Genomic DNA, 27438 nt, shown 5'->3' with positions numbered 1-27438 from the left:
GTGCGGTTGATAATCGTGAGAGACGATTACAGTAGCCCTCTGTTGTTTTATCTTCTCGGTGAGGCAAGCATGTCGCATGATGGGCCGTTATCTGTGTCTAGTGTGTCTGCACAGACAAATAAAGAGTGTTGAGTTGTGTAACTGACACAAGTCTATGTCAGTAATATAAAAAAATTGATAAAGAAAATCAGGCCAGAGCCCAAATTAAAAACTTGATACTGCAGACAGAATTGAGTTTCTAAAACATGGAACTACAGCTGCAGTGTTTGTTGTATTTTCTGTAGCTATCGTCGGGTTATTTCTAATCGTTTTCTGCCAAGTTAATCTCTGCAAACTTTCCATTTTAGGATCCAAATCTATTCTAAATAATTCACAGATTTGTATTTGGCTCGAGCATAAATCAACAACTCTCAAGTGTTTGTTAAGGATTAGTAAAAGAACACCTCAATCCACAATGCTGACCACAGAGGTCACATGGAACCTGAGATAACTGTCTTCTATCTGTCAACGCTGCTGCCAGGACAACAGCCCCTTGACCCAGTGGAGTCACTATTTACTCTAACACCACAAACCAGTCTGACGAGTCGTCGGCTCAGATCTTCTTACTACAACACTGCAAAAACGTCCAGGTTTGTAAAGTACAGTAAATTAGCCGTGAGGTGGATACAGTCATTTATTTGATCTGCTCAGCAGCAGGGGAACGTTACAACAGTTTGATTATCACAACAGTACGAACTTTTTCAAGTACAGTGGAAAAACTCCAGGGTAGCATCATAATGAAGGAAGCTCTTCGATCAAAATTACATTCACATTGTGAATTTAAAACACATGACATGACTCAGTGTCAACACAAAGTGCCTGATGTATACTCTCCTACAATTTCTATCAGTAGTAATCAAAAAGTCAATATGTGATCATCTACAATATACTGGTTGTGACCAATCACATTGTATTAAATATATTTAAGGTTCAGTGTGTAGGATTTAGTGGCATCTAGTGGCAAAGATGTATATTGCAACCAACTGAGTTCCCTTCCCCTTCCAAAGTGTTGAGAACTACGTGAGGCCCCGCCCCTGATGTAGATATTAAGGGCTCGACTTAAGTCAACAGAAACTGTGATTATACACTAATTAAAACATAAATATTGACATTATACTCCACTTTAGATTCCTCTACACCCTACACACCGGACCTTTAAGTCAATACACAGTGAGACATGTTAGAGAAGGTAGCAGATGAGAGTTCACAGTCTTTTTAAATCCCCTCACTATGAATGTGAGATTTGCTCTTTTTGCGCTTCCCCTTGCCGTTGGACACGGGAGCACCGAGCGACTCCAGGCGGAAGGGTCGAGGCATGACGGAGTCCGAGCCGACGGGGGGGTTCACAGCAGAACTGCTCAGTGATAGGTGGGCTGCTACGTTGACAAGGGGAGGAGAGTGGACGGCTGAAGGAGAAGAGAGCAACACATGAGGAAAATGCCAAAATGTAAACATGCGTCATTGTAACTGAGGAAAAGTTATAAAATATAAAACATTATTTTAGGTTTTTCTTAACACTTTCCAATCTAATCATGATTACTTTCTTTGTAATACTTTATATTTCTTTTCCATTTGTTCCCCCCCAAAGGACTGACACATAAAATAGTAAAAGACCAGAGAGACAAGACTCTATTCTTATTTAACTTAAAGGTTCCAATACAATTCTCTACAATCAGTGGAGGAGTCTCCAGGTCCTGCTCTTACAGTGTCCCCTGGTGGCGTCCCCCCCCAGCAGTTGACTGGTCCTCTTTGACTTGAAGTAGCTGCTGGCGATGTTCTCACTGTCACTGCGGGCGAGCATTTCCTTATACCGGTCCTCCTCCACCTGCTGCAATCACAGAGGGGTGAGGCTGCGTCAGGGGTTCAGTGTCAGGAAGTAAGACATGATGCATGAACCATCGACTCATCAACAAACCAAGAATGGTTCTCCACCATCAGCAGCCGAGCCTCGTCTGGTTAATGGTTTTGGATGAAGGGCTGTGAAAGAGAAACAGAACAGGATAAGATCTACATGGAAGAAGTTGCAAAACACATTTAGGATTTAGAAGTTTGCTAAAACCTTTATTTTTAATTCCCCTGTTCATGAGTTGCACCTGAAGGCAGCGTTGTTTTCTGCACCATCACATCCGGCAGCCTCCATGCGGCACAGTCCTCGTCCCACACCACCTCTTTCTTCAGGCGGTCCAGGTTGCTGTAGTTGCAGTCGCGGCGCACCAGGGGCACCATGCGCTCCAGCAGGCTGTTCAGCAGTTGTCCCTCCTTCTCCAGCCGGCGGATGGTCGCCAGGTAGTCGTTCCTCTCCTCCTCGAACTCTGCCTGCAGGTCACGGATCTCCAGCTTGGCCGCTTTCAGCTGTCACAGCAGGTTAATGTGGTTGAAATGTGGTGCATAAAAGTCATCAGTATCAAATAGTATGAACCAGTAAGCAACTATATAGGTTATGTCCATGTTCCATCCATTAACACGGAGGAGGCATGTTTTAAAAACTACACAGCAGCCACCAGGCGGGAATGAAGACACTTTCAGTTCACTTTTGGGGAGCAATCATGTCGTCCATCTTTAAATACACTCTATGCTCCCTATCCCTTATCCTGGAGGGTTTATAATTTTCTACATTTTCCGAGATGATGAAATGTTTTTACTTTCAAGTTCAATAGCAGTCAGAGAAAATTGCTTTTGGAATTTTTGCCCAAGTATGACTGATTTCCTTCTCGGAGAGGCTTGGAAATGATGCACAAGTCTGGGTAAATAAGATATAAGAATAAGAAAAAAACCTTGTGTTATATATGGTGGGCGGCGGTGGACGGTGACTGAGGACTGGATTGGCGTCTTGTCTGGATGGTGGATCGTGGTCTAGATGGTTGCTGAGCATGGACTGTGCTTGCAGCGGGACTGCTTGGCATGTCATGTTGGGGTTGTCCTTCGGGATGTCTACCCTCATCAAATGCTGCTAGAGACTTTGATTATTGATGATGTTTTCCTGCACGTGGCATCTATTACACTTCTGTCCGTCCTGGGAGAGGGATCCCTCACATGTGGCTCTCTCTGAGGTTTCTACATATTTTTACCCTGTTAAAAGGGTTTTTAGTAGTTTTTCCTTATTCTTGCTGAGGGTTAAGGACAGAGGATGCCACACCCTGTTAAAGCCCTATGAGATGAATTGTAATTTGTGAATATGGGCTATACAAATAAAATTTGACTGATTGATATCCAAAATAATCCAGACTGTTCCTTTGTCTCCAAACCTACGTCCCATTTGTTCGACAGTAGCTGTGACCCACCTTTCCCTGCACCTTGACCAGAACCTGGCTTTTGGCGTGGACCTCCTCCTGGATGGAGTTGTAGACATTCAGCAGCACATTCTCACTCTCCTCACTGTTCTCCGACAGCGCTCGGATGAGCTGCACCTTTCTCCGGTCGGCGAGATTCTTCCTCTGCCGGTGTCTCTGCTGCAGCTCTTTGTTCCTGGCCTGCTCTCCTCCGACAACCTGCTGCTCCAGCTGCTGCAGCCTGTGGACGAGGGAAGTGATGGAGGAATAGGAATAATAACATCACAGTGTGTTAGAACAAGAGGCAGTAGAAGCTGCTTAATGTCCTGGTGTTGTGTATATTAATAGAGCCACAATATGTTGGATAATGTTCCATATCCAGTTTGCAATGTTAAAAATAAATAAATTAAAGGTAAGGCTGGTAAATTGTTTCATAAACACTTGAAATCCTCTTCACTTCCTGATAGCGATCAACAAATAAAGTTTTCTTTCCAGGATTACCAACCCCAGCTTTAATAGAGAAGTTTATTATGAATTCCGACTGTAACTCTGTATTACGACATGAGGCCTCAGACCTTTCCAGGACATGTTGCTGGTCCAGAGGTTCTGCTGTGGTGACGTCCTCTGAGTCAATGAGCTCGTCTCCATCGGAACCTTCATGGACCTCATCTCCAGCACAAGGAGCAGGAGGCTGATTCACCAACACAAGGAAGTTACGTCCAATGAGTTTGTAATAATCTTTCTTTGTTTACATACTCGTTTCAGATGGTGTTGGATACCATTTTGGGATAAGAAGGGGTAATGGTGGTGGAGGACTGTACCTTGGAATTGGAAGTGTCTCCAGATGCACTGAGACACAAGGCGTCAGTTTTAATGCAGAGCTCCTCTTCAATAACCTGTGTCATGCAGCTCGAGCTCTTTGGCGCTGGGAAACAAAATCAAAAATGACAGATTGACAGAATAATTGACAGAAGAATAAGCAATGAAACTGAAAACTGATTGATAATCTATTTACATGTGTCTTTGCTTTGTCCAGACGTTTTCCTGTTATCGGTCTTTGGAACAGTTCTCCCCCTGCTGGCTCGGGCCTGCTCCAGATTGGACACCTTGGATTCATAAGAGGAACGCAGTGCAGCAATGTCCTCCTGCAGCTTTGCCTTGAACTCCTGCTCTGCGTTGTACTCGGCCCGCAACTTGGCCAGCCTCTCCTCGTACTCCTGCAGAGAGACAGAGCGAGAGAGAGAGACAGAGAGAGAGAGAGAAGAACACAGAGCCATAAATCACTTCATCCTTGTACAATGCATTTGGAGAAGTGAAGTGATTTATTGGTGTGGGAACAGCCTGGAGTTGCCTCTTTTATCTGCTCCTTCTCTGCTTCTTTGGTATTGGACTCTGGACTTGAGGGAAGATCAGGGGACGTGTGAGAGAACTGAGCGGCCAACAGTGCTATAAATCAATCAAAACAAGAAAAGAATAGTCAGACATCTGTCAATAATTAGTAATAATTAAATTTAAAAAGATTCTAATTCCACTGAATTGAAAAACATCACTTACTTGAAAGGTTAGCCATGCCCAGCTGGCCTGAGATCAGGGCCCGCAGCGACTTGATCTCCTCCTGATACTCTCTGAGCAGAGCATCCTTGGGGTCCTCATTGATCCGCGGCCTGTTCTGGATGCTCTTGGCCCGGTTGGCGTAGCGCAGCGTGCTCAGGGTCTCCTCGTAGTTGTTGTCAGCCGGGGACAGACAGGCGATCATCAAAGTGCGCGTGTTGCCTCCCAGAGAGTCCTGCAGGAGCCTGGTCAGCTTGGAGTCCCGGTAGGGGATGTATCTGGAGCGTCCGTCCACCAGGGCTGAGATGACGTTGCCCAGGGCTGACAGGGAGAGGTTGATCTTGGTGGCCTCACGCAGTCGCTCGCCAGTGGCGCCGGTTTTGGACTGACGCTCACTTCCTGCCAGGTCAACGAGGTTGAGTTTACCTGCTCGGAGGTGGTCCTGCCCTTCTGCATCTGAGGATGTGGGCGACAAATAGAATGTTAGAAACTGCAACATGAAGGTGTTTAGCTGTATTAAATAAAACTATAAAATCAACTCTTAACAACAAACACGGCATTATTTGTCATCATGCAGACATGGGGAAACATGCCTGTGGTGATTAAATACATTTATTTACTTTTTTTGTATTACAAATTTACATCTCCTTGTAAAATACTGTGGTCAATTTGTGCTCTATCAATTGATATTATTGTGCAACACTATTTCTTTATATTCTTTGACTGTGATTTTTGAACCAAATTTGTTTTGAAAAGCTTTTAGTTATACTCACGATACTAGCTCTATAATTCTATGAAGTCCTTAAAGGGGAGTTTCTCTACTTAATATAGCAAGGAAGCAAAATACAAAGTGTTTGTTTTTTCACAAACATGTCAGCTACATGGGAAATATTTTACACATTCTTGTTTATTTTTGACATTGCAAACGCTTTCCAGTGAAAGACACATATTTATGTGTTAGATAAAAGATGTGGGTACACCTACATCAGACATAATGGTACCAAACCTCTATTAGGACAGGCTAATGCAAATAAAAACTTATTTATCATACATTAAACAGTTGTGTGATAATGGTGTTGTATAATTGTGTGGGTGCGCGTGTGCATGTGTGTGTGTTCACCAGTGTTGCAGATCTCTAAGTGGATGGTGAAGATGGAGTGGGAGCGGGAGGAGTCTTTGTTCATCAGCGTGTAGCCCACAGCTCGGTTCCTCCAGCCCTGCTCGATGATCCTCTCACACTCCCCCACACTGTGCACCGTGTGCATGGAGAGGTCGCGCACGTACACCCCCCGCTCTGGGTGCTCTTTCAGCTAAACAATCATCAACCACAACACAAAAACATACAAAATCTAAATGTGTCCCCCTGTTCACCTTCACCTGCAAGTATCCATATCATCACTGTTCTTTAAAATCACGATGGCAACTAAGTGCTGTGTTCACCGTCAGCAGAGTCAGAGAAAGAGCTTTCACAATCCTGAATTTAACAAAGAACACTAATAGTTTTGTCTTCTAACGTTACACAATGTTGTTAACAGGGATTTAACAGACTCACCTCCATTCTCTGTTTGGTGTCGCTTCCCAAAAGGTCTCGGATTTCCTCGTTGTAAATCTCCAGGTACGACGCCCTCACCAGGAACTTTGTATTTTCTGCACACTAGCTTGCACACAAACAAACACGAATATGATTGAGTACAAACAGTTCAGACAATTCTGCTCGATTAACTTTGAGGAAAAAAAGAGTCTTTGTCTTGGAACTTTTGTTTTGCATAAAATGAATATGTGGCCAGTGAGTGAAACCTTGAAGGAATTCAGTTTTTTTGTGGAGCTGAATGAATATTGGATGCATCGGGGGGGGGGGGGGGACCAGGCTGATGAGTCGTATGTTAACAGTTCTATTGCCATCAGCAAATCTGAGCTGTCCTTTCAAAAAGGAGTATTACAATCTCAGTACTATTGGACAAATATATCTAAAACTTGGCTCATCTCGCCAAATCATTGTTGTGTTTTCTCTGTCTGTCTCAAAGAAGTCAGAGATATTATGTAAGCCCCCAGTTGTCATCTGAAATACTGCAATAGAGAAAAGGGGATTATAGCAAATATATTTGGTGAGTTTGTAAAAAGTTCTCAGCCTATTTTCTGTCATCCTGAGTTATACAGGGCCCCCAAAACTAACCCAATGCAAACTGGGTGAAAGAGATTAAAAATAGATTTAATAAAATACACCTAAAGTATAAAATAATGTCCACAACAGGGCCTTCACCTGAATACTCTCAAAGACGTGTTCAAACGCCCGAGGGATGACTCCCTTCTGGGCTGCAGGCTCGGACACCCCCTGCATGGTGTAGGACTTTCCACTTCCAGTTTGTCCATAGGCAAAGATGGTGCCGTTGTATCCCTCAGTGACTCCCTGTTAAAAAGAAAATCTATTCAAGTCATTCATAATGATTTTAATCCAGCTTTTTTCTTTATGGAGGAGCAACAACTTAATAAGGCTGCACCTTCTATTTAAAAAAAAAACTAAAGAATATCATTTATTTGACAAGATATGTTGGTAAATGTGGACAAATAGTAGAATATCCAGTTAGTCTGTACCAAATGTCTTTATGTCAAACCCCCGCCACATCCACACCCAGCTGACCTTTACAGGTGACTGACAGCAGCCTGTTAAGTAAATAATGAGGTCGGCCATCAGTAGCAATAAGATATAGGTCCTTGAAGTTGGACTGCTGGTGTCCAGTGACCGTGAAGCTGCACACATCTGCACCCTGTCCCTGCTTTCACACTGACAGCAACAGACAGGCACTCACCTCCACCAGAGCGTAGGCGATCTCGTTGTACACCTCCTCGGTGGTTTGATCGATGAAGTAGGTCCCATCGAAGGTGAACTGTTTGGGAGGCTCATCGGCCGCCCCGGGCTTCTCTATGAAACACTGGCAGCGCTGCAGGTCCATGGTCAGCACCGTCTTAGAGCCCAGGGCCGTCTCCCTGTCGTTCAGAGGCCTGCACCTGACCACCACCTTCACCGACTCCGACCCCATCACTCACCAGCGGGAGGAGGAAGAAGCTGTGTTCAGAGCTGAGTTAGCTAACAAACACTAAACATCCCCAGAGCCGATGGGTGGAGAGCATCACGAGTGACAAGGAGTGGTTCAAAGACGAATTAAAACAGAGAACCTGAGCTGAATGGAGGAGGAGTTCCTTCTAGAGCCTCAGCCGACTCTCCTCCATCGCCTCAGCTCCTCTCCACACAGCGTCTCCTCGTTGCCTAGCACCGGCAAACTACAGCTGAGGCAGTGAGCAAAGTGACTGACAGTGGCGGCCATCTTGGTGAGGTCGAGGTGAGTATATTAACTCTGGTTGTGATACTGGAAACATCAGTGTTTCCAGTAGAGTTTAAATGAGTTTAAGTTAATACATCTTGTCATTAAACATTAAAATGTCAGTTTATCTGTTAGATAAGGTGAACATGTAGTGAAAGGAATTTCCACAAATGAGGGCAGCACAAGAAAGTAGCAGCACTAGTAGGAAAAAAGCAGAAATACTATAAACACTAAAGTAGAAATAATGCTATATATATATATATATATATATATATATATATATATATATATATACACACACACAAGGGAGAGCTGCTGTACTTCAACTATCCCTTCGAGAGAGTCACAGAAATGCAGCAGAATTAAGTAATACAAACTAAAGGATTTTGTTTTCAAAAAGTTGCAACGATGAAGATGGACGTGTTCTTGGTTTTTCATTTTGGGGGTGAGACAGGTGGAATAGAATAGAACCAGAGTTAAAACTTAATGTAGTTTAAAGCTAAAGCAACAGTTTTGCGGTAAACCACAGGTTCAAGATGTTTCTGGATTCAACTGTATGTTCTTTGGCGAATCCAGACTTCTATAATAAACATTTGACCTTTAATGACGATAGTGACTTACTGCAGATGTTTGTTTTAGACTATTGACATTCCCCGTACTTAATGAACTCCCAACTGAGTGCATGCATCTGAGTATAGAAATCAAGCAACACCATTCACTGCAGAAAAGTATCATCTTTCAGGTGAGGTTTCGTCATGAAGTGTCATAAATAAGACTGGATTGAAAATGTAAGGAAATTGTGTAATTTAATCTCAACAAAAGGATTTTCTGTGTAAAGTGGAAAAGAAGGTACATTTGATTTACAATAAATATAGAACCTTCACTGTAGTATGGCTCCTTACACAGGAAAGATAATATCAGATTATTTTATGATAACCAACATCCCAATGCAAACTTAATCTTATAGCATGACATTTTGGTTTATGCTCTGCTGAAAAACCAATGATCTGACATCAGGATAAAATATACCAGTTTACCACTTAAAATCACCAGTAAAACAGACATAACAACGTATTAGACTGACGAATATTAAAAACACAGAAAACATTGAATACATTAAAATATCATGGCCACGATACAAGTGCTCTAATATACGCCAATGATTTAGAAAATGACTGATGTCCCTGTAACGATTTCATAAACCAGGAAATTCCTTGTATAGAACCAATTGCAATATTCTCCAGGTCTAATGTCTAAACTGAGAGAAAAATAGCATGTAAGCAAGATTAAAGTTCAATGAAACGATAAAATACATTTGTACGCAAGAAAAAAGAAAGAAGATTAAAAAAAATGGCTTCAGGTGCAAAAATCTGCGTTCTCAATATCACACCATTAAAAACACAGATAACCTCTGACGCCCTGCAGGCACATGTAAAAACACTTATATACTGAAAATATATACTGAAAGACATAGAATTAGTTACCATTAAATATATGCTTACATCTTTGATAGAGCAGTACCCTCCCATGAAATGAAGTGTACCCTATATAAGTGCCAACACTGTTAATAGATGCATTTTAGTCTGTGAATCCTCTCCGCAACACAAAATGTGATTTTTTAAAAGTAAGAGACGATTTACAGTTTGTGCAAAAGAGAAAGAAAAGGTGTTACTTAGGTTTGATCTTCACAGTTTGGCAGTCGACAGAGTTTAGAACCATTTTCTGGAGGAACTTTTAAGTTTGGCTATGCTGAAGACCTTGGGTAACTTGACAGGCGGCTGCTTGCCGGTGTTCTCCTCCCACTCGTAGCAGTGGTTCACTCGGGCACAGCTCAGGAGGCTCGGCAGCTCCTCCCGGGTCTCAGTGTAGAATTCAATCAGCTCTGCGATGGAGCTGAACTCAGTCCTGCATTTCTGACACAGAGACAGAACAAAAGAAAAAAGATTCCAGAATGAAAGTCACGTCACAACTAGCGTTCCACAAAATTCTAATTTTGGGTATTTGAGATTTCACACCCCCCCAAACAGATAAAAAATACATGTACCCAAGAAAACATTTATGGGGGATTCGATTTGAAAGGGGTTAGTGTTTCAGACATTTGTCGGAAATATTAGTATCTTTTAAATATCAATGTTCTATCCTAGAAAACCAACTTGATTTTACAGGTAAAGGCAATTCATAATATAACTAATACAAAATACGTTTCTGGAGAGTAAACCATTTCCTTCTCTCAGTCTTCATCTTATGATTTAGTTTCCACTATGAATCTCAGCACATGTTATCTTGTTAGTTGCCTTCGTGCCTGGATGAAACAGTTACCTCCAGCAGGAACTTCCCCGTACGAGAGTTCTCTATGAGGTGGGTGATCAGGCCGGAGGGGAAGCGAATGATGAGAGAGCCGCATTTGGGTTTTTTGGGATGAGGGCACAGGAGGTACGAGCCCAGAACATCGTCGGCCAGCAGAGAGTAGCTGCTGTCACTGAAACGTCGGGGGAAAGAAAAAAAGACAAGTTCTATAGACGTCCTCTGTTGTTAGAGAAGTGATGTCAAAGCTCAGGTCATACTCACGTGGCGATACCAGCCCAGCACCACACCGCATGAGCCAGTGCTTCCTCCGTTTCCGCGAGACTCGGAGCTCGGGGCCTTCTCGCTGGTGTCTTGTCTTCCGCCTTTTCTGTTTCACGCATGAGAAGAAATCGTTTGGAATTTGGATTTGTTTAATCTCCAGGGCTTCAATAGTTGAGGTAATCCACAACCCACGATTGTGTAGAAAAACGTTTAATACAACCCAGACAATCGGTGAAGGCAACATTTGAAGATATAATCCATAAAACCACAGCTTGTGTATCAATGTGTTAAATAAACATAAAAATAAACCAGTCAAATAAACAGAGAAAATCTACAGTGAGTAGCTTAAAAACATGTTAAATGACCCACGTGAAACAAGAATTGTATCCGTCACCTCTATCGAAAAGTGGGGATGGTAAAAACGTCCTCTCGACACCACAACAGACGGTGAGTGGTCGCCATCACCCAACACTGAGGGGGGGGGGGGGGTTCTTTACCTAATCAACTCTCTGACTCTTGAAAGCACTCTGTGAACACCGGGCCCACCTTGTGATGCGCTCAGGCGCTCCTGAACGAGGCGCTGCTTGAGGGGCGTGAACGTGAAGGAGCGGTACGCCCCGCACAGAGCTTTGGTGCGCATGGCCTTCTTCCGAACCAGCGAGGGGGAGGAGGTGGGGAACACGTCGTCTGGGCTGCTTGGTGCGTGATCCAAGGACTTGCTGCTTGTCTACGGACGAGGGAAAAGGACATGTTATCTTGTTGTGTTGTTAGTTTCAGTCTTTAGTGGTTTTGTCTCGTTACCCACAGACACTTTGATAAATCCATAAATGTGTCTTTCATATGTGACGGCAGCTTTTCACAGACTTCTTTCTGAAGTCATCCGCTCCAACCACAGCTCATACTCTTAAAACAGAGTGGCCACTGAGTGGCAATGTAGGAATCTATTTTCCTCCAGTAGTTCACTTCAGTAGTGGATGGTTCCATAAGTGTGTGTTGCTGACCAAACAGCCAAAATTAAGTTTGATTAAAAAGCAAATAATGAGAGAATAATGAAATGTATCCATGCTGCAGGTGGTGTCCTGTCGAGCGGAGAGGACGTTCAGGTTCTAACCTTGATGCCCGGCAGCAGCCCTTGGAAGGGGGCTCTCCTGAAGGACACCAGGGCGCTGACACTGAGAGGGAAGCCGTGGTTGAGCAGTGACGGGTTCCGACGAGGCAGCGAACCCTCGGAGTCCGTCTGAGCCTCGTCGGGATGCTTCTCCAGGTACGACAGCTGGAAACAGCGGCACAGCAGCAGGTTCAGGAACTGGGCCTAGAGGAGAGAGAGAGAGAGAGAGAGAGAGAGAGAGGGTAAACACTGCTCAACAGTTTTCTGTGTCATGTGACAAACTGAATCGCAAACAAACACAAACCTCGGCCAATAAACACTAAGCTTTCAATGTCCAATCCCTTTACATGTGTACACAACAACATTTATGAATACTATCAGGATCATGGGCTGTGGTGGTGTTATTAAATTACTTTTTCCTCAGTCCTTTTGTAGTGGTGGTGGTGGAGGGGCGAGTTACCCTCTAATCATTCTTACTGGTAGGTAGTTTGTGAATTCCCGGCATAGCTCTACGCAGTGATGACCTGAATAAAGGTCCAACCTGGACGTCCCTTCTTACCGCTCTGGCGTGCCGAGCCTGAAAGACGTGGCAGTACAGCTGGGCGTCAGTGCTGCCTGGGTTGTGAGAGACGAAGGCGAACTGAGCATCGGTGGGTTGGGCGGTGGAGAGAGAGACTCTGCGCAGTGCGTGGGCCATGAGGAGGGTCTGCGGACATTTGGGGGGGGGGGGGGGGGGGGACAGCAGAGACAACCAGATGATTGAACCCACTTCTACAACGTTAATCATTCCAGTCATGAGATCATCAGAGACAAATCCTCACCGTTTCATCCTCGTTGTACATTTTCACACCTTTGATGGAGAACTTCAGGGACACAGGTCGTCTCCTGCTGCACGTCTGTCAGGGACAACCAGTGTTTCAACTGCCGTCTCTTGCATTACACAGATTTTTCCGCCGTGTTGTCTTTTCCTCAGACATGGATCATTTCAAGAACCCTCACTTGGATCTGCACTTACTTTCAGGACTTTCAGCTGAGCGTGCAGCTGCTCCATCTGGTCGTCCAAGCAGCGGTCATCCACAGGAAACGAGCCGACATACTTCACAGTGGAGACAAGGAAAGTTGAAAGCACACAGGGACAAGAGGACACTCGTGCAGACAACACAGGGAGGGTGATGCTTCATTACAAACAGCAACGTATGGTTTTCAACCCTGAGTGGGTATGCAAGCAAAAACAATAATGAATTGGATGTGGGGGGCTCTTTACATGAACATGCAACAAGCATACAGGCGTTATCTACTGCGTTTATACTGAATCCCCCCCCCCCCCCCCCCTCCTGCCAAGGAAGGGCTAAATATTAACAGCCACCAATGAGGGTAGGATTTCTTATCGATGGTCAATCCGAGTGTGACAGATGATCCATGTGTCCGTATGGGAGAGAGAGGGAGAGCGAGGCAAAGACACTGTCCTCCAGCCATTTCCCAATTTTAAAAATAAACTGCGGATCCTGTGATTTTGTTAGCACTACCTTTACAACCTTTTGCATTGTCATTTACTTTATCATTTATATATATATATATATATATATAGTCTCATCCCTCAGATAGCTCCCTTATATCGTACCTTAAGTCTGTGTATGTTTTTTTGTACAAGCTGTTCCAAATGAACTGCCTCCATAGAGATTTATAAAGTTGTTTGAATACAACACGTTCTCTTGTAAAGGCAGAGACAGGATGGTGGGATTGGCAGGTTGTTCAGTTGGATGTTTTTTTGTGGTCATTTTGTTTTAACGGGCAAAGTCAGAATCCCTCATATTATATAATATTATATTGCATATTGTAATTTGACACTGTTTGCATTTTGCATTTCACTTTTTACTTTACTTTTGATATATTTTTATTTTATATATAGTTTTTTATGGTTTTTCTTATGTGTGTTGTATTTATTGTGTTTTTATGTTCATTGTATGCACCAATACCCAGAGCGTAGTGTAAACCTACTTGGCAATAAATACCTTCTGATTCTCTTACAATTACCTACTGCGTTGCAAATATATATTTGTACATGTATATTTCTGGAGTTACCTCTGCTGATCGTGTGACTGCACCATCCTCTCTCACTGGAGCCTCACCCATGATGACTGACTTTCTCTGTCAAATCATAAATAATAAAAACATACAAATCTCAGCAAAGGACAACAAATCAAAGAAAAGTGGAGTAAAATACAACCCTGTGAAAACACAAACTTTTAGGAAGTTCAAAGTGAAACAGGAGATCAGACGGTCGTGATAAGCTCGTGTAAAGTGGAGCAGTGAGGATTCCCATGAAGAGTTTAACGCTTTAAATCTCGTTAATCTGTTTGAAACTTTAAATCTCAGTTCCAACGCAGTGGAAGACGCAGTAGAGAGTTTCCGTCAAAGTGTCGGGATCGTGTTTTACGGCCTCATCAGTCCTGACATGCTCCGAACGCGGTTTCAGAAAAACAAATCCCACCCTGCTGAAACTCCGAACAGCCCCCCCCCGCGGGGCCTCGGTTCCGGACTCGGTCCACGTGTCGGTTGAAAGCTTCTGAAATCCGTCGGACTCACTTGTTCTCCGCCGCTTCTGCCTCCTGCTCTTGCTCCTGCTCCTCAGCCCGACAACACAGAGCTCCTCCTCAGCTTTACCTGCTGCCGCTCCTCCGTCCTCCAGGTGTGAGCTCCGGGCCATAGGCGGAGCTCCGGGGAGGAAGAGGAGGAGGAAGGTGTGTGAACACTTCTTCCTCTCTCAGTTGAAGTTTAACTCAGTGAATCACTCATCACCCCCCCCCCCCCCCCCTCACATTCCTTATCATTGCGCAAGTCTCCAGCCACAAAGCAACTGAGAAGATAACAGGATGTAAAGCAGCAATAGAATCAGGTTAAAGTAAAACTAGGTAGCTTTTGTTTTTACGTTAAAATAGCAACTTCAAGATTAGGTTGATGGTTCCCTGACTGGGAATAAAGAGAGCGGTGTCAGTCATGCTGCCTTAACAATCTAAGAGAAATACTCCTGTTTCGTTTTGATGTAGCCTACATGCTACGTGGTTGTTAAGCAGTACGACCACTAGAGGGCAACACAGAGTCCAGAGGTTTGACCTGTTAGCTATGTCTCAACTCGGGGCTTCCCATGGCCTTCAGAGGCTGCATGTGGAGACTAAGTTCTTCACAGTGGTGAGACCAGACCAAAGATTTCAAAGATTTCCTGCAAATTAGTCCGTCAGATGCGTCCTTGCACCTACGAGAAGAGCAGGCTCCAGTGGGTCGATCCTTTCTGGCCTAGGATTCATTTTTTTCTAGGACAGTGTTGGTGGCGCCGTTTGATACAGGCCACGTAGACTGCGGCCCCCGAAGGACATGACAGCTCCCCAAAAGTGAAGCCTGAGCATTTCACTCGCCTCCTGGTGGTCGGCCGCAGTATAGCTCATACATACCACATCCCCTGTGGCGACAAATACAGCTTTTAGATGTCTGTCATTTTAGAAAGTTTCTTGACATGTTCATATTAGGTTTGATTTTAATTAGTTATTTGATGCCATAGAAATAGTGTGAAACAAAAAGATTCACAGTGGACTCATGATTGATGCGATTCAACATTACTGCACAACTCTAGTTCAATCCCCCCCGCTCATAGGGACAAAGCATATTTCGCGTACTTAAGTCCAACATATAAATGTGAAGTTTTTAACTAAAAATGATCTTAACATTATCAAACATTGAATACAATGATTGATCTTCCAGGAAGTAAAATGCTTTAAATCCTTCAGTTTAATTTTGAAATCCCTCTAACACCTGCTTGTCCCAGCATCTCACAGATGGTTCGTGCAGTTTTGAGCAGAACAATAAACTAATTAAAAGAGTAAATATATTTTCCACAGTCGATGAAATGACGATATTCACAGCAAGTTTACAAATATAGCCATTTTATTAATGACTTGGAAAAAAAAGCTTATCAACACAAGGAATACATGCATGCAGGGTATGTACTGTATGAACTATTATCCTCCTTATTCACAACACACATTTCCTACAGTTTGTACTGAATTACAGCTGTGAAGCAATGGAATCACATTATGTATATGCTCGATTACACACACAGATATATAAAAAGACTTTTAACCCGATGTGACTTGTTTTGAAATGAACACTAATCTTATGTCTTATTCTCTTGTTAAATCCTCAGCCTGTCACCAGCACAAGCAAGATCTTTTCAATTTTTTTTTTTTTTAAACAAATAATTATACAAAGGACTAGTATGGATAACAGTTCAGACTCTGGTGCAGTGCTGCATGGCCAAATAAATGTGTGTTCAGAACACAGGCTTAAATCCATGACTTATAAAATATTAAGATTTTAACCCACATTGTTGACTTAAAATGGACATTCTTTTCAACACTCCGAAACACCCACTTCATTTGATATTAGGAATGTGTGCTGCCAACACCTACAGAGTGGATGAGAGGGAGATATAAAAACAGAAGTCACCACGTGGCTCTAGTTTACAGAACGTCGGATCCTGCTGGCAGCTGGACACATATCTGCTTCGACCGCAATGCTAGTTGAGCTTCTACACGTGAAGATTACAAAAAGGAACTTGGGAAACCCTCCATGAACAGTTAACTTAATGTTAGGGTGACGTAACATTCTTATTCTACAATAGAAATAAAAATAAACTACTGCCTCGTTAAAAAGAGGAGAAAACAAGGATAACAAGAGAGCGAGCGCTGAAACAGAGCTGCAAACTGAGAGCAGTTCGTGGAAGTGGCTCCTGGGCTCAGTTCCTCCCTCTCTTTGACTTACGAGTCGTCTTCTTGACGACCTTCACCCCTTTTTTCGCTATGGGCACCTTGGGGGATGATTCTTCTGGCTCAGGGCGCCTGGATCCACCTTTGGTCGCTGCCTTTTTAGCCACGGGCTTCACAGGGGTGGACTCTTCGGCTCTAGATCGCTTGGACACCCTTGTCGTCTCCTTTGGGACTACAGCTTCCTCGGGGGGCGACTCGCTGGACACCGGCCGCTTGGTCGCTCGTTTGTTCAGCTTTTTGACGACTGGCGTTTTGGGCTTTCTAGCAGGAGCACCTCTCTTGACGGGCGTGGCTTTAGACGGCGTCGTGGTTTCTTTCTTTCCCAATGTCTTCACCACTTTCTTGGCCGGAGACTTCTTAGCGAGGGATCGTCCTCTGCCTTTAGCTTTTGACTGACTGGAGCTCCGTGATTTTTTGGCCGGTGGTGGACGGCGAACCTTGGGGGGAGGCCTCTTCTGAGAATTCCTAAGAGTGTCAAGAACAGACAGTAGTCACATAACAAGCAGTAACTATACAAACATCACATGTTGGTGTCAGGCTCCTGAAGTACAACACTGATGAACCCATTTAGATTTGATGCAACATATGTTTGTACCTTTAAGACTTATGCGTGCTTCTCGCATAGAGCTGCATGAGACGTGCATTTCATCCTCAGTGACATCGTTTTAAAGACGTGTGACTGATGCATCGTGATTTGCTAACACACTCCCGGGAAAGGCAACACACGTTATGGTAAATGTGTTTTGTTTATTAGCCTTCTTAGCCTGCCAACATTTTTTCAAAGTAGCGTTTCAGACAATTGCTGACTATCTAAATAAGCGATATTAAAAAGGGGAGTAGAGGGGTGTTTCATTGACAAGAAAAGACAATGAAGAAGATTCAGACCCAGACGATGCTGAACAAGACTCATTCTGTAAGAGACGTGTTTGAAGAAGAGGGGGAAGTTTGGATCGCTGCATGTCTCCCTTGGTCCCTTTTTTATTTTTTCAATGTTTATGAAGTTTAGGGAGAAGTTTGATCTATTGAATGTTTTGTTTAATTTCTTTATCTGCTTCAGAAGTTTTTTATTTACGTTGGGAATTCTGTCAGCTCTTCAGAGAACCTTGTGATTGTTTTCAAACGTCTCTCAGGTTTTAGAGTGATTTTTAATTCTGTGCATAAGGTCTTAATGAGGAATGATACTTGGTACTGTATACATTTTGTTCCATATTGTTGTTTTATGTTGTTTTTATATTGTTGTTTTATGTTCAGTGCACCAACAAACATCACCAAGGCAATTTCCTGTATGTGCAATCATACTTGGCAAATAAAAGAATTCTGATTCTGATGATTACACGCCTGCTCACATTTAAGATCATCGTTTGTTAATTAAAAAAGTGAACACCTACCTTTTACGGGGAGGAGGTTCATCATCCTGATCTTCCTCCTCTTCTTCTTCCTCTTCTTCTTCTGATGGCTCCTCTTCCTCATCAGAAGTATCTGCCGTGCGCCTCCGCTTTGTTGGAGTAGCAGCGTTTTTCTTCTCAGGCTCTTGGAGGAACTTGTCTGGATACAGGATGGTGGGACTGAGGAGAGAAATCTCAGTTAGAAAAAAAAAAACTTAATTTATTATTTATTTAAAAAATTTTAACTTTGTGAGACTATTCTATGACGGCATCCACTAAAGAAAATATGTTGGAGACCAACTGTCTTAGAATCTCAGAATAATAAGTTTCCTATATCAGGAGAAGATGATTAAAAAATGTCTTATTAATAGAAGAACCTCTGTGCATTGATAATTGCCGCAGGTTAACAAAATCAGATTCTAGTACATAGAAACGAAGCTTGATAAAGAAAAACAAAATGCATTTTGAACATGAACTGATCTCCTTTACTTCCACTGCAGTGTATTTACCTTGGGTAGAACGGGAACGAGAGCTGGTAGGTTCCCATCAAGCCATGACCAGTGATCTGCTCCATCCAGCCCAGAACTTTACACTTTGTCAGGGTCCTCCTCAGACTGGCCACTGAAGAAAAGAAGATGCACTTTTAGTGCAATCCAATTTGGACGCACAAACTTTGCTCTCTAAAAATTGAATTAAGAGAGAACGTCTAAACTGTGCAGTGTAAACGAATAGTTTAATCTTCTGCAGAGAACAAAAGCTGTGTGTGTTACAGCAGTTCTAAACCAATAACAGAAGCAACAAAACATGAATTATCTTGCACCATAATCCACTTCTGTTTCTGAGCGTCTTCCTGCTTGTTCACCGACTATCTAATGTTTAATTTAAAGAGGAAACAACTGTTTAACTGCTTCACAACGTCAGGGACACAATCAACAGGACCTAGGACTAAAGAACGAGGTACTGAATGTTCTGCTGAGACAACTGGTGTCTACATAAATCCAATGTAACCAACATGGAGAACAGAACTATAAACACGAGCGATGGTTTTCCAACAGTAAACCTTTAATTCAAGCCGTGTATGCAAGCGAGTGCTTCTCACCGAGTTGGTGCTCTTTCCTGTCCTTGTTGGCGTCTACTAGGTATTTGCGTAGAGTGATGGTGCTGCAGGTTTTAGGTTCGTTCATGGCTGTGATGGCGGCTGTGATGGCGTCTTCCAAGGTGCTGCCCTTCAGCAGGACCTGGTTCCCGGTACGCTTTAGCTGTGACGGGCAGATATGAACACGTTTAGGATGGAAGGTCGTTTCAAACCACAGCTCAGAGAACTGGTCCGTTCATCAATTACAGTCAAATTATTTGGAAAACTCAACAATTGTTCAGAGTCGGAAAAAAATGGGTTTCCGTTGTTCAAATGTGAATTGGTCTGGTTTCATTAGTCTTGATAAACAAGATTTTTCTTGGATTTGGGGAACATGAGATTTGACAGTATTCACAATCTTCTGACATCATATTTACCAAAAGATCTAGTAACAACAAGAACAGTTGTTTGTATCATTACTTCAAACATACAAATCAACAGCCCGTCATCTCATCTCACTGAGTCTGTATCTTTTAGCAGCATGTTTTTTTTTTTTTTACAGCTGCCAGTATAAAAAAAAGAGAGAAGTTGAACTTGAAAACACTTGTTTCCTCAGGAAATATCTAATATCACAGAAACTGTATAATAAAACAGTGAAGCTCGAGTGGGCAGAGGGAAGCAAACAGGTCCTTTAGTGGTGAAAACCAAATGTATCTTATAAGATAAAAACTTAAGAGCAGAATCTGTGATAGAAACCAGTGATGCACATTGTCCGTCAAATAGGATTTCATTTCATCAGTCATTGTTTAGAACATCTGTCACTGAAGTAAAAAATAATTTGAGTTTCACCTGGAAAGTTCCTCTGGCTCCTTTCCCAGTGATCTGCTCCAATTGTCCTCTCTCCACCGCCTTTAATAAAGCCGTCTTTAGGATGTCTGGCCTGAGGACGAATCAAATCATTCATATTATCAATAACCACTGCCAATGAAACAGCTTTAATATACACACTCATTTGTCAAACTTAGAGATCCATTGAAATCCAGGCCACTGGTAAAACTACAGAGCAGTCTGCTTAAACTAGATTCACATTTTTATTTGGTAGATTACGTCTTTCTAAATTCTTTTCCTCTGTTTTTAATTCATGTGTGAAGCTTAACAATGATGAAAAGAGAAAATTTGAGTCAATGATAAAGTTGGTTTGAATTCGAACTCTGATTAAGGATTAATTTAACTTCAATCAAGGAAAATTTTACTTTAGCAGGTTACACCATTTTGAATTCTACGACATTTCATATCCTTAAATCTTTGGAGAAATTTCTTTCACGGTCATAAAAGCAGGTCAAACGGTACTTGTCCTGCTCGTGACGCATGTGTGAGACTGTACCTCTTCTCAATGTTGAAGTTGGGGAAGTGCTGCTCCAGGTATTTCTTGATCAGATTGTAGGAGGCTTCTTTGGGCTCACAGAGCCGAGTGATGATGAGAGGAAGAGCATCTCCCAGAGACTCCAGCTTCTGAGCAGATTTCTAAAAACAACCAAACATTGAACAAGATCTCTTGCTGAAGGTTTAAAATTCATTTTCTTAACAACACCAAAACGTTTTCAGAGCTGCACCGTAAACCCAAATCTACAGAGATTTAAAAAACCCTTGAAGACAGTTTGATAAAACTAAAGTACCGAGTAAAATCACTTCCCTCCCCACCTCTGCTGTAACGTACCTTAGACAAGGCAGTCTGCTTCCCCATAGCAAAGGTTCCTGAAAGGCCTTTACCCTTCAGCTGTGTTGGAGACAGAAACAAAGACGTCTTTGTTATAAATGTAGTTTCCTCCGGATTCGAGACAACTCTTCTATTTAACCCCACATAGTGAGAACATATAGTCTTTCATTCTTTACCTGTTTGATTGTTCCCTTCTCCAGATGCTTCTTCATCGCCTTCTTGATAAGAAACTTCTTCCGGTCGAGCTCCATGTCTGGATATTTTTTCCCGATGAATTTCATGACCGACTGATACGAAACCCCGGTCTTGTCATTACAAGACTGAAAAGAAAAGAAAATAGAAATCATTCAAAAAGTGGAAAAAAATGTAACTTGTACGACTGTGCTGGATTGACAGACTTTGCACACACCGTGATCGCTTCAATGAGAATATTATCCACTTTGTTCTGAGTTCCTGCAAAGTTGGTAACCGGAAGTTTTTTGCTGGAGGCGACACTCGCCCACGCAGGAATCGTCCGTTTCACCTTCTTGACTTTGGCTTTCTCGTACTTGTAGCCATCCTTTAACCTGTCGCCAAAGAAAAAGGAGCAAGACACAAGTTGAGTGAAGCGGCCCGATTCTTTGGAAGCGATATTTCACTGTGATCGTTTTCACCCTTATCTTTATCCCATCCTCACCTTAGTAGGAGAACATAGCAGTGTGTAGCGCACTGTCCAGCCGCGCAGTCCTTGCATTTCTCACTTTGTCCATTTGTCACCGACGGGAAAGACAAAATTAAGTTTGAGAACATCTGGCTTAATGACCACCATGATAGTTTGACCCTGACTGGAGTTTTCTAAGCTACTGAACTGTGTGAAGAAAAGTTAATCTTTTCTTTGTCCAGCTCTGGGAAAAGAGAAGGAGGAGAAGTAACCAAGACTTTGAGCTGATAAGTTTAAAGGGAAAGTTTAAGTCCCTGATGGTACAAGTGAAACTAAGTGGAAACATTAATTGTTACCTTACATATTTTCTGGGTTTGTATAAAGATCTTTGGGATTTGAAATGCCCCAAAATGTAATCTTCTACATTTATTTTTGTACGGAAGCCAAAATATAATCTGAGCCTTATTCTGAAATGTACAGAACAACGCATCACAGCCAATGCTGCTCTTTAGAGTTTTCAGATGTGGTAACAGTTTCTTGATGCCATCGTGGTCTCCTCCTCCTGGTCTCCTGCAAGAGACTGGTACATCTGTCTGACAGCTACGTAAAGAGGGGGATGAGTGTGGCGGTGACAGGTCACATCTTGTGGAAATGCAACACTGCGACCATGAGGAGCAGTCTGCAGTTATCCAGCAGAGGTAAGGATCATATAAACAGATAAAAGTGATATCAAAGTGAAATATCGCAGTGTTCAGAGTTGACAAACTCGTTGAGTCTCTGGTTGGGACTCACTCTTTCTTCTCTGTGCCCTTTCCTTCCTTCTCCTCCCCGGCTTCGTCATCGGCCTTCTGCTCTCCGTTCTCTGTGGGCCCTGCATCGCCTGCCGCTGCTGCCGCCTCGCCCTCACCCTCCTTAGTCTCGGCCGCTGTGGCTGAAGATGCCGCCGGCTCCTCCTCAGGAGAGGGTGACTCCTCCGAGGCTTCGGGCTCTGCGGGGGAGACAAGGATTAGCGTTCAAAAAAGTGCCCTGGCTTTTAAGAACAGCGTTCACCATGAGATACCCAAACTTAACCTTAATTTATAGTTAATAGAGAATCTTTTTTTGAAGGCGTCAAAACCTGAAATACAGTAAAACCCTGCTAGCGATGTTCTGATGTTCAGCATCTTCTTCAGTTGTGACAAAACTAGATAATTAAAGACGCCATCTGTTGTTTTCACCCGCCTGTTCGTCTTGCAAATTACACAACAACTGGAAACATAGAGACTAGGTGGAAAGAGGCAGATTGGGTCAGAGAAGAACCAATTAGATTTAGCTGCAGATCTGGATCAGGGCCAGAATTATCTTTCAATTGAAAACCAACAATGGAAAAAACTGATTTATGATCATTTTCTTTATGGTCTGTATATTTATACAGCTGCAATCTGAAAAATGTAACCCCCAAAGATTTTAAGGATTTATCAATTACAGTTTTTTTAAAGAGCAAGAATCTGCTTCGGATGACTTCTTTATGAGTTGAGTGATTCTTAAAATCAACACAGAAAATGCATGAGGTAGTATTTGTATGTAACTATATTTTGTTAAGATAGCCATGTCACAATTATTCAACTCCTATATAATATTGTTGTTTTTAAAGCTGTCTGTCTATGGCCTAAAGTAGAGTTGAAACATAATTATGTCTTTGGAACTCTAATGATCCTTCTTTTGCTTCAGCTGTGATGAATCTACAAACTCCACCCATGAAGGTATTCAAGGTGAGTTGCAATCATGGGAAAGACAAAGGAGCTTCTCCAAAAGCTGAGAGAGGAGATTATTTAATCAAACCCGAAGGGCCTTGGGTAGAAGAAGATTTCCCAAAAATGTATATTCCAAGAGACACCATTGGGAGCATTATAAGAAAGTTTAAAATGTATGGAGCAGCTTCAAACCTGCCTGGCCATGGAAGAAAGTCCAACATTTCATCAAGGGCCCTCAGCAACCTAGTCAGTAAAACTAAAGGAAACCCTGTATGACTGCAAGACACCTACAGGATGACCTGAGGAAGGCTGGTACAAGTGCGTCAGTATTATAAGACGTACACTGAATAAAAAAGGACTTCATGGCCGGATTCCAAGACGCACTCCACTCTTGACTACAAGGTACATCAAAAGTCGAGTAAAATATGCCAGGACTACTGAGTTTTGGATGACAGTTCTATGGACTGACGAAACCAAACTGGAACCGTTTGGACGAATGGGCCAGCGGTATGTCTGGCATGCGAAAGGCCAGGCTTATGACCATAAGAATACCATCCCCACGGTCAAGTCTGATGGTAGGTCATTGATGATGTTGGGCTGTTTTTCCTGGCATCACGGATTCTCAGAAATACCGAGCCATTTTAAAGAGGAATGTGATGCCTTCTGTTGACAACTTAGACCTTGATGATCATTGGACTTCCCTGCAAGACAATGATCCAAAGCAAAACCTCCCAGTCTAGCAAAGCTTGGTTGAGAAAAAGATCCTGGAACGGCATTCACAGTCACCAGATTTAAATCGGATTGAAAATCTTTGGTGGGATTTAAAGAAGGCAGTTGCAGCACAGAAGCCATCAAACATCAGTGAGCTAGAGGCTTTTGCACGTGAAAAATGGGAAAAGATTCTGATCGAGAGATGTAGGAAGCTTATCTGCACTTACTGAGAACGTTTGTTAGAAGTTATAAAAGCTAGAGGACGCGCCACAAAGTCCTGAAGCTGGGGGTTGAATAATACTGAACACGTGTTAAAAGTAGTGGTGCACCGATGCATCGGCCGATATTCGCCTCGTTAACTGCCATCGGCGCTTCGGTAATAAACTCGACTTTCACCGATGGCATTGGCCGATGTTCATTGGTATTGTAAGGTCCCCGCTTCACAGACAACACGGAACTTCTTCTCTTATTTTAACTTTGTCACACTCATCACATCAACAACCCTCTTCGACACTTCATTCCTCATTCACCCCTGACCCTAGCCAACCAGCCAATGAGAACCTATCCTTCCACAGAAACCCACCCCATTGGTCTAGAGCTGTCACATTCCCCACCCGAACTGTCCACTGACCCTCAGGACATCTCAATACTCCTTTAACACGGTTTCTTAACTAAACATGAGTCATAACAAAACATAAGCATAAACCCAGTCCTCAAAACAGGTCAATCTGAGGAGGGCTGCTTTAGACAGGCTAAGAAGGGTGCCGTTTTAATCGGAATCGGCCACGAATTTCCATATCGGCTCATCCCTAGTTAAAAGAGTTACATTTTTTATTTGAACTTCAAAGTTAAGTCAACTTCTGTTGTCGAAATAACTCAAATATGTATCAATGATAATCTTGTTGTTTAATGAGGTTTGTTGTCATTATCTTTCATCCACATCACTATAGTGTCTTTTGAGGTGAGGGGGTTGAATATTTCTGATTGCAACTGTAGTTGTTTTCTAGTCTTGATGACCTCTCAAAGTGCTTTAGTACTGTTCAACATGCAGCACTTTCAAGATGAGAAGGTGCAATTTGGGAATTTAGCACCTTGCCCAAGGACACTTAGGAATGCAAATGGTGAAGACTGGGATTGTACTGGTAACCCTCTGGTCAGAGGACGACCTCTCTAGCCCGAGATATTTGTTTTTTGACTGTCTTAGTGTTTTATCAGGGGATAACTCATGGAAGTTGATGAAAGGGCCGACATCTGAGAGTGTGTACAACTTAATGGACTTGATTGTGACACAATTATCTTATTTGTGTGATGAACATGTACATTTGAATATGATGTGGACTCTACATCAGCTTTATTTATACTTCTCAGCAAGTTCTATGTATCTGTGCAGTGTTAAAAGTGCTACAAACATAAAAAAGGTATTATTATGGTTATGAAATTAGAAAAAGTGATGACCACACCTCCACCTCCAGACTCATGGAGGAAGGCGTGTGTGTGTGTGAGGGGCTGAAGGGGGACTGGTGCCGGGCTGGGACCTGGAGGGCTCTGGAGCTCAGGTAATGCTCGACCCCGGGGGCCTCACCTTTCTCTGCTGCAGCGGAGGGGGCCTTCTCCTGGGTCGGAGGCGCTGCTGCTCGGCGTATCGGCATCACGCACACGGGATGAATCTGCATGGAGGAGAACAACAAACGCCGGTGCTGAAGTGAGCGTGAGAGGCGGAAACACGGTGACGCTGCCCGGACCGGGTTTCATTCATTGAGGCCCAGTGCACGAAAACACAAGAATAACACGAATAAAGGGGTGCGTTTGTTTCTGGTGAAACAGGGAGCGCGGTCGAGCGGTGCACGGACTCCAGCGTTAGCATTAGCCAAACAGCCGCGTTCACTCGAAGCCCTGCAGAGGAGCAGCGAGGATTTTTTTTTTTAAACAGCTATTTCGCCATTTTGTCCGCTGGTGTCTACGCACAGTGATGGCGTCGCACACGGCAGATAAAATTCATTTCACTTTGCCCGGAGTAGGGGGGGGAAAGGAGCGGACACCCAGCGGCCCCTGCGTGTTCTCCGGTACCGGCTCCGTGCATCTGTGCGAACAACGAACGACACCGCAGGACGAACTCACCTCAAGAGTCGGTGGAAAAGTGAAAGAGTTTGTAGTTTGAATCCTGCACGATCCTTTATTTAGATTCCTGCTCAGCTGCCCCGCCCCATTACGACCGTTGGTGACGTCACTGCGTCGCACGTCACGTCGCAGGATTCCCATTGTCGTGGCGCTGGCCGGCCGCCGGGAGACGCTGTTTCCCCTCCAGCGTTTAAAATATATTCAAAAATATATATTCAATATAATACTGATATTTATGCGTTTTTAATTCAACTCACAGTGTATGTGTCATTCAACAGATGCTTATTTAAACCACCCGATTAAATATATAGATAGATATAGGAGGGATTTTATTTTACTTACAACTTTTTGTCGATTAACCGATTCGCAAAATGTCATCTTGGTTTTAAGTTATTCCTCATTTCTGGAACAAATGTATCAAAACAATAATCTAATGATCTTGGATTTGTGGGCTGCTATGATTGTATTTATGTTTGTTTATATTTTATTTCATTTAGAGATATGGAAACTTTAAAGGATTAAAAAATGAGAATCTAATGATAATAAAATTGAATCTAACAAAAAAATACAATCATCTAATTTATAAAAAAAAAAGTATATATTTTAAGAGAAAATAAAAATCAAAAAATGTGAAATTTTATAAAAATATATCAATGTAATTATTAAAACCTATATGTAACATATAATAATAATAATTATACAATTTTTTTCATATTTATACATATTTTGTATTTGTTGATGCTACCATTTGTTTTTCATATTATTTCTATACATCTTTACATGTATATATAGATATCTTGGAGAGAGAAGCATCCGTCAGGTTCATTGTAATTGAATATGAAGATAATGAAGATCTTTGAACTCTGAAACTATCTACCTCTGATACATTTTGATAGGATGTCTGTCTGTTAAGACTCATGGGAGAAAAGAAAATAGAAAAACAACTCCAGTGAAAACCGAAAAAAGTAAAACCTTCATGGGAAATAAAGTGGAACAAACATCTGGTTACCTCTGTCTAATGATGACAGAACAAAACAACTTCTTGTGAGCAGCAGTGGTAGACAACCGTTTTGTATCTGCCAACATAAGTCACTTGTTTCAAGAGTAAAAAAACAAACCCCTTAAGAACACACACACTGAACAGAGAACTCATTTCCTGAAACATGAGCGTTTAACCTTCACTGAGAAAAAGCAACAGTGATAATATAAAACATTTGTACAATATTTTCATATTTCAGCCTTTTACCACTTTTGTCGTATTTAACTGTAAAGTGAATATTTTCACACACAGACACACACACATACACTGAGTCGTATCCCCTTTAAGCACCAAACCATGGAAAGAACTAATCATGAGAACGAGCATTTTTAACTACCTTTTATT

General features: G+C 42.6%; 3 protein-coding genes across 5 annotated transcripts; all 3 read right to left on the bottom strand.

The window, feature by feature from the left end:
* Positions 1–658: 658 nt before the first annotated feature.
* kif17 (kinesin family member 17) lies at positions 659–7897 on the bottom strand. Its single transcript, XM_053429658.1, has 14 exons — positions 7667–7897; positions 7120–7266; positions 6412–6513; positions 5980–6169; positions 4863–5315; positions 4660–4754; positions 4324–4525; positions 4130–4233; positions 3884–3999; positions 3321–3549; positions 2133–2391; positions 1955–2016; positions 1744–1867; positions 659–1445 (listed from the first exon to the last, which is right to left on the bottom strand). Exons 1-14 carry the CDS (start codon positions 7895–7897, stop codon positions 1255–1257), a joined length of 2505 nt encoding a protein of 834 aa, XP_053285633.1. The 3' UTR covers positions 659–1254.
* Positions 7898–8968: 1071 nt separating this feature from the next.
* Positions 8969–14612, bottom strand: sh2d5 (SH2 domain containing 5). 2 transcript variants are annotated; one of them, XM_053429663.1, is made up of 10 exons: positions 14442–14612; positions 13938–14003; positions 12871–12951; positions 12677–12751; positions 12415–12561; positions 11859–12059; positions 11294–11474; positions 10748–10853; positions 10499–10658; positions 8969–10092 (listed from the first exon to the last, which is right to left on the bottom strand). In XM_053429663.1, the coding sequence occupies exons 2-10, from the start codon at positions 13986–13988 to the stop codon at positions 9889–9891; spliced, it is 1206 nt and encodes a 401-aa protein (XP_053285638.1). In that variant the 5' UTR covers positions 13989–14003; positions 14442–14612; the 3' UTR covers positions 8969–9888. The 2 variants fall into 2 exon arrangements, with proteins under 2 accessions (XP_053285638.1, XP_053285639.1); XM_053429664.1 differs by lacking the exon at positions 14442–14612 and adding an exon at positions 14100–14420.
* A 1164-nt stretch (positions 14613–15776) lies between these two features.
* Positions 15777–26152, bottom strand: hp1bp3 (heterochromatin protein 1, binding protein 3). 2 transcript variants are annotated; one of them, XM_053429659.1, is made up of 13 exons: positions 26055–26152; positions 25519–25603; positions 22285–22480; positions 21529–21591; positions 21262–21418; positions 21029–21172; positions 20853–20912; positions 20520–20659; positions 19985–20075; positions 19160–19319; positions 18570–18681; positions 18064–18240; positions 15777–17140 (listed from the first exon to the last, which is right to left on the bottom strand). In XM_053429659.1, exons 2-13 carry the CDS (start codon positions 25583–25585, stop codon positions 16645–16647), a joined length of 1863 nt encoding a protein of 620 aa, XP_053285634.1. In that variant the 5' UTR covers positions 25586–25603; positions 26055–26152; the 3' UTR covers positions 15777–16644. The 2 variants fall into 2 exon arrangements, with proteins under 2 accessions (XP_053285634.1, XP_053285635.1); XM_053429660.1 differs by lacking the exon at positions 21529–21591.
* Positions 26153–27438: the final 1286 nt, after the last annotated feature.

The sequence above is a fragment of the Pleuronectes platessa genome, chromosome 2 (genome assembly GCF_947347685.1).
Source record: "Pleuronectes platessa chromosome 2, fPlePla1.1, whole genome shotgun sequence".
Lineage (NCBI taxonomy): Eukaryota > Metazoa > Chordata > Actinopteri > Pleuronectiformes > Pleuronectidae > Pleuronectes > Pleuronectes platessa.
The sequence above is the reverse complement of the archived record's forward strand: the minus strand, read 5'-3'. Positions and strand labels throughout refer to the sequence as shown.